Consider the following 6,745-nt stretch of genomic DNA (forward strand, 5'->3'; position numbering starts at 1 on the left):
GATAACCCTCAAATAAATTCAATACAACAATTGAAAGATATGGGTTATAACATGAATTGGTTTACATTTTATCAACTGTCAGAGAGACTAAAGATAGACTTGAAAACATGTGGAATAGAGGAAAAGGAAAATGAATTGGACAGGATACTAATTTATTCGAAGGAATCAATTATAGCTAAAATATACAAATTACTGTTAAAAAGAGAAACAGAATCTGAAGTAATCAAAGAAACTTGTGTAAAGTGGGCACAAAATTTTGGATATCCCATTCCCATAGAAGTTTGGCATAGAGTATGGGGTCAAGACCTTAAATTCACTGATAGTATGGATTTAAAGGAAAATTTTTATAAGATGCTTTATCGTTGGCATTACGCGCCCAACAAATTAGCAAAGATGTCAGGAAATAATATTAGTTGTTGTTGGAAGTGCCAAAGTAAACAAGCTTCTTTTTACCATATATGGTGGACATGCCCTCAGACTAGTAAATTCTGGAAAGAGGTACATAAAATTACGCAAAAAATACTGCAAATTAAGATTAAATTTAAACCAGAAATTTTTTTATTAAATATTATAATAGACAAACAAGAACGTAAAAATCTGAAATTCATACTATACGCTTACACAGCCGCAAGAATGTGTTTCGCTCAAAAATGGAAAGACAAAAATATTCCATCAACTCGGGAATGGCTAGAAAAATGGTTAAATATGGCTCAATTAGATAAATTAACTTTGTTAAGAAAGGACAGCTGGTCTCAAGAGTGGGAAATGAACTGGAAAAAATTATATGTATTTGCAGAAAAAATAAATGTATAATAACAAGTGGTGAAGAGGGATATATGTTAGGAATGTAACACATATGAATATATGAGGAAACTGTAAAGAAAGAAATGTCTTAAATATAAGTGCGAATATTTGATAATACTTGAGGAATATATTTCCGTTGGGGAAAAGAGAATGATAATAATAACTAGGATATAATGGTCAATTCAAAAGAAATGAAACTATTGATTTAAAACAAGGTCACTTTAATGGCAGAGCTTGTTGGGAAATTCTCCTGATGTATAGATTTGTAAAGCAGAGGGGGGAGGGGGAGGGAGGGTACCTCAGGGGAATAAAAAAGAAAAGATCAGGATGAAGATATTGGAAACTGTGAGAATCATGTATATGCATATGAACTTGTAAATATGTGTTTTCTTGATCAAATAAAAGAAATTAATAAAAAAAATTAAGTGCTTAAAAAGTGCTTTTTATAATCTGGTACAGCATTGTGGCCCCAACCCACCCCCCTCTGAGATCGATAAGGTGCCACATTTTGCCATTCTGAACCAGATGTGGGTGATTGCTGGTTCTCCCCATTCGAATGAACGTTTTCCAGCGGGTAAGTTTGAAAGCAATTATAGTAATAATAATAATAATACAGCTAAAAATAAAGCCATATTAAAGTTTCTTAATTAAATGTTTCTATAATCATGATTGGCTCTCCAGTTCCATCATTACAAAAATTTTGCAAGTGTAGTGCAGCAATACAACAGTAGTCTTACTGTTTTGAAAGAAATAAAAGCACCACTGTCACCAGGACATTTAAATATTCCCTGGACAGCAAGACTGCAATAAGAGTTAGTCAGTTAGAAAAGTGCAAACATAGTCCAAAAGTTCAATAAAAAATAAAATGGAAATATAATTGAGTTAGAGTCCTGTTGCTGAAGAAATATTCAAAGTAGTGACTCAATACATACCAAGGAACTGAAATAAAAGCACATTTTGGAGGGGAATATGGAATATTTGGTTTTGATTATTGTAGGTGAAGTACCTGACACTTGTTGTTTCTTAGTCTGCATGGCATGCCAGCATTTTCAAAATGTTTTTATATACTTTGGACAGAAGGCTTACATTTTATAATGAATTGATTTGCTTGCTTTAGGCTTATCTATCTAAAAAGCTTAGAATGGGCAGAACAAGTTCAAGCCAAGCTGGATCCCTGCAATCACAAAGAAGTCCTGTCCAACATCCTTTGGGAGACCAGGTAGAACTAAGAGGGCAGCGCGATGGACATCACAATGTGTTAGAATTTGAGAACGCTCACACAGGTTCCAATTCTTATAGAGAAGTGTCGGATCTGGAGCCAGACAGCAGACTTTTGTTGCATCAGAGTTTATATCCAATTGCACCATTCTCTGCTTCCACTGCAAATAATTCCAGCTGGGATAGCAACTTTCCTAGAGATCCAGCCTCCAATGCTCATCAGAGAGGGAAGCCACGTTGCATGAATTTAACCTTTGCTAGGAGTACTCTTCAGCCAAATTCATACCAAAACTTTCCAGATCATTATTCACCATGTACTGATGAGAGGAAGGGGAAAAACCTACACGCCTCTGAAAATCCTTCTGGATCCTGCTACCAACACCCACCACATAGGTGTACTGTTTCAGAGCATCAATCCCTTGCCAGGCATGGCAAGCATCAGAACTTCTTAGGGCACAGAAGTTTTTCACTCCAGCAGCCAGTAAACAAAGGAGTTTCAACTTTGGATCTCAGACAGATTTGTACAGAGAAAATCCCTAGCAACTATGTTTCTGATAATTCAGGGTAAGGATGCAGATTAATTAAAAATTGTTAAAAGAGGCAAAGAATTAGTGAAAGCAGATGGTATATTCACAGCCACATAAAAGTCTTTTAAGTGCTCTTTTAATTTAGGCCTCCAGAATTGATCTAAGACCTGCGTCAGCTTTGGGACAGAAATAACTGTCTTTAATGGCACTACTTTCAATAAACTGTGATCTCTCCCCCAAACAATAGTTTTTAAAAAGACTTGAAATATCACAATGTGCTAAAACATGTTAGACAACACTTTTGTCTTCTTTAATAGAAGACAAATCCCAGGGTTAAGGAAAAGACATGATATTAATAGTAATATTAGCAGTGATTGTCTGTGATATCTGAATGGAACCTCGATGTACAGAGGTTGTCTATCACTAGGCATCAAATGAATGGGACAAGCAACAGTGAAAAAGTGTTTATGTATTACAGTACATCTATAACAATATTGATTTTTATAACCTTTGACACCCGTAGCCACATCTGGAAAGCTGCAGTTGCCAACCCTTAACATATAAGCATTCTGGGAAAACATTCCTACATAAGAGGCAGCAAAAGGAGTTGGAAAAAAGGCTGGTGCAATGAAAATTCACAAGTTGGGATGTGCTTGGATTGTGCAGGAGAAACAGAAGGTCACAGATAGGGATGTGTAGTGAGATCCCTCCTGTAAAAGGATAAGGAGGGACAAGAAGCAGACTGCAAAACACAGAAGGGATGTAAAGGTCTAAGGCAATGATTCCCAAACTTTGGCCTTCCAGATGTTTTGCACTTCAACTCCCAGAAGCCCCAGACAGCTTTGCCAACAGTCAGGAATTCTGGGCGCTGGAGTCAAAAATATCTGGAGGACCAAAGTTTGGGAACTATTGCCTAAGGCCTTGTTTGCATGGACCAAAAGGCCTGCTTTCCCCACCACCTGTTCTGGTATCATCCTGTTTGGACGACCCATGGCCCAAACTCCGGTTCTGGTGAGGGCAGTCTGGATGACATCTGGCATGGTCCATAGCAGAACTGGGGCATAACAATGTTAACACAGAGAGGGGGAAATTACCTGTTGTTCTGGATCTTCCAGGAAGATCCAGAATGCTCTGTTTTCATGCTGTAGCAGCTGTCTGCATGGGTGGCATGTCCACCACTACTGCAGGTTACTCATTCTGAGGTAAGAACAAAGTGCCCAGCATGTGACCATCACTGGAAACTTTGTTCCAACTTCAGAAGCAGGAACAAGAGGGCAGGAGATGCGCTGGGCAGCCCAGTGGGCCACTCATGCAAACAGCCACCACAGCATGGAAATGGTGGCAGGGGCAGGTCATGGCAGCTGCCCTTGGAGTTTCCTAGCCAGTATAGACAAGACCTAACCCACATGGCCAAAATGACCAGAGGAATTAATAATGTGGTCAGCAGAGTGATGGATGGATGTGGTGGACAAAGAGCTGTTAATGTGACCAGTTGGGTGGCTCCAAAACTGATTTCTGTCTTTGTTGTCTATTTTTGTTGCTTTGTTTGCTGTTGTTTCTTGAGGCCATCCCAGTCACTTGCTCACATCCTGATGGAAGACCCCTCTCCAACCGCGCAGCTCATTCAGTTGGCAGAGCAGCATCACCGAGAAATCTCTCAACTGGCAGATGCTCATCTCACTGGAAGCCAGTCTGCTAGCATGTTTCCACACATTGTAAAGAGGGGGGAGAGCGACTCACGGCCCAACACGGAGAGCTACGACGAAAGCCAACCGGGTCTGAGCCGCAGCAATTCAGAAAGCCACTTGCTTCAGATGGGAAAGCAGAAGAAAAGGAAGGGAAAAGAAAATAGGAAGGTAAGCTGGGAGAACATCAAACAGATCACAGCATTCTGGCTAACCGAGGGACCAGAAACAGCTGAGGGGAAGGCAGGGAGGGGTGTGCCGGTGAGAGGGGCACGCCATAAAGCCTACCTGTGGGTAAACCTCCTCGTCCTGCCCCCTCCAAGGCCCTGAGGACGCGTTGTTTGCTGCTGTTGCCGGGCTGCTCCTTGGGCAGCGAAGAACTTGCGCAGCTGCGCATTTGTCCAAGGACTTGGCAGCCAACGGACTTTGTTCGCAGCATTCCGGCTAACCGAGGGACCAGAAACAGCTGAGGGGAAGGCGGGGAGGGGCGTGCCGGTGAGAGGGGCACGCCATAAAGCCTACCTGTGGGTAAACCTCCTCGTCCTGCCCCCTCCAAGGCCCTGAGGGACGCCGTTGTTTGCTGCTGTTGCCGGGCTGCTCCTTGGGCAGCGAAGAACTTGCGCAGCTGCGCATTTGTCCAGGGACTTGGCAGCCAAAGGACTTTGTTTGCAGCTGCGCACCTGCGCACCATCGCAGGCGGACTTGAGGCAGGCCCTGATTTGCTGTGTGCGCAGCAGAGGAATGACGTGTAGGGTTGTCTTCCTCTGCTGCAGCTTTGTTACATTGCTCTGTGGGGATTATTGGGCCATGGATGATGGACAGCTGGGCGAGGGGATGGTGGGTTGTTCTGTGTTGTATGGAGCTCCTATTAGATAGTGTGGGGCAGGGGGAGATATAGCGGTAGGAGAGTGGAGTCGTTTCGGAAAGGAAGGCGGGATTGATGCGTAATATCTATCCCTCCTTCCATCCTCTCTCCTAGCCAAAAAGATCTGTGGGTCAATCCAACTGTACCACAAACCCTGTCTCTGCTCCTGTGCAATGCCAGGTCTGTAAAGAACAAGACCCATATCTTGTATGATTTGTTGGAGGAAAAGTGTTGTGACCTGGCATGCATTACTGAGACCTGGCTTGGGCCTGAAAGCGAAGCACTGTGGACTCAGGCCCTCCCAGCTGGGTACTCAGTTAAGGATCAGTGCAGGTTAGGTGGGCGAGGGGGGGGGTGTTTCCTTGATCCATAAGAACACCCTTTCCTTGACCAGGAACCATTTACGTCAGACAGATTACATTGAGTGTATTTACCTGACCCTGAAGGACAAGGACAGTTTGGGGATTTTGTTGGTCTATCGGCCACCCCGTGCGCTAACAGACTCCCTGACCAAGCTGACACAGCTGGTCTCGGAACTGGTGTTGGGGGACCTCAACATCCCTTTCGAGATCAGTCGTGATCCAACTGGTGCGGCTTGGGAGTTCATGGCTACCGTGACAGCCATGGGCCTGTCCCAATTAGTCTCAGGACCTACACATTCGGCTGGTAATACACTTGATGTTTTCTTCTGTACGGATATGGAGACGCCGTGGGCAGAGGTGTCTAATGTCTCTCCCTTGTCATGGACGGACCATTTCCTGGTCGAGGCTAATATCAAGGCTTCTACCCGGATCCCTCCCGGGGGTGGCGGACCTATTCGGATGGTCCACCCTCGAAGGCTGATGGAACCCAAAAGGTTCCAAGAAGCCCTAGAGGGGTTTATGGTTGGAATTGACTGCGATTCTGTTGATGCCCTGACTAACATCTGGGATATTGGTCTCTCCAGGGCTATATACAGTATCGCTCCCAAGCGTCCTCTCAGACCTGCTTCCAAAAAACGGCCTTGGTGTACGGAAGATCTTCGGGCCAGGAAGCGGGTTTTGCGACAACTAGAGCGCAAATGGCGGAGACATCAGGCCTTAGCCGACAAGACACTCCTGGACTCTCTTTTGAAGGACTACGGGGTGGCGATAATCGCAGCGAAGAACTTGTTCATTTCTGCGCGTATCGCGTCCGCGGAGTCGCGTCCAGCCGAGCTGTTCAGGGTAGTGAGGGAGCTTACTCAACTCCCTCCTCCCCTGAACCCTATTTTGGAACCATCGAAAGCCTGCTGCGACGAGATTAACAACTTCTTCACAAATACATCTCTCGGATAAGGGTTGATCTCGACTCCATTATTAGTTCAGAATCTAGAGAAGAGGTGTCCAGAGCCTCCATGGACTTGGTTAAACTGGATCACTTTGAGTTTGTCTGTACTGTGGATGTGGACAAGATTCTTCGAAGTGTTAGGAAAACGACTTGCTCTCTCGATCCCTGTCCTTCATGGCTAACAGCTCAAGGGGGAACGGTTGTGACTAATATGTTGCACCGTATTATTAATACATCCTTCAAGGATGGGCAGTTTCCATCAACTTTGAAGACGGCCATTGTTAAACCTTTGTTGAAAAAGCCCTCCCTTGACCCCCTAATTCGGAACAATTATCGGC

General features: G+C 44.2%; 1 protein-coding gene across 1 annotated transcript; it reads left to right on the forward strand.

The window, feature by feature from the left end:
- The first annotated feature begins 3,718 nt into the window (after positions 1-3,718).
- LOC121923311 lies at positions 3,719-6,727 on the forward strand. The gene is made up of 2 exons (XM_042453640.1): positions 3,719-4,405; positions 6,046-6,727. The coding sequence occupies exons 1-2, from the start codon at positions 3,956-3,958 to the stop codon at positions 6,382-6,384; spliced, it is 789 nt and encodes a 262-aa protein (XP_042309574.1). The 5' UTR covers positions 3,719-3,955; the 3' UTR covers positions 6,385-6,727.
- The last annotated feature ends 18 nt before the right edge of the window (positions 6,728-6,745 follow it).

The sequence above is a fragment of the Sceloporus undulatus genome, chromosome 2, assembly GCF_019175285.1.
Source record: "Sceloporus undulatus isolate JIND9_A2432 ecotype Alabama chromosome 2, SceUnd_v1.1, whole genome shotgun sequence".
NCBI lineage: Eukaryota > Metazoa > Chordata > Lepidosauria > Squamata > Phrynosomatidae > Sceloporus > Sceloporus undulatus.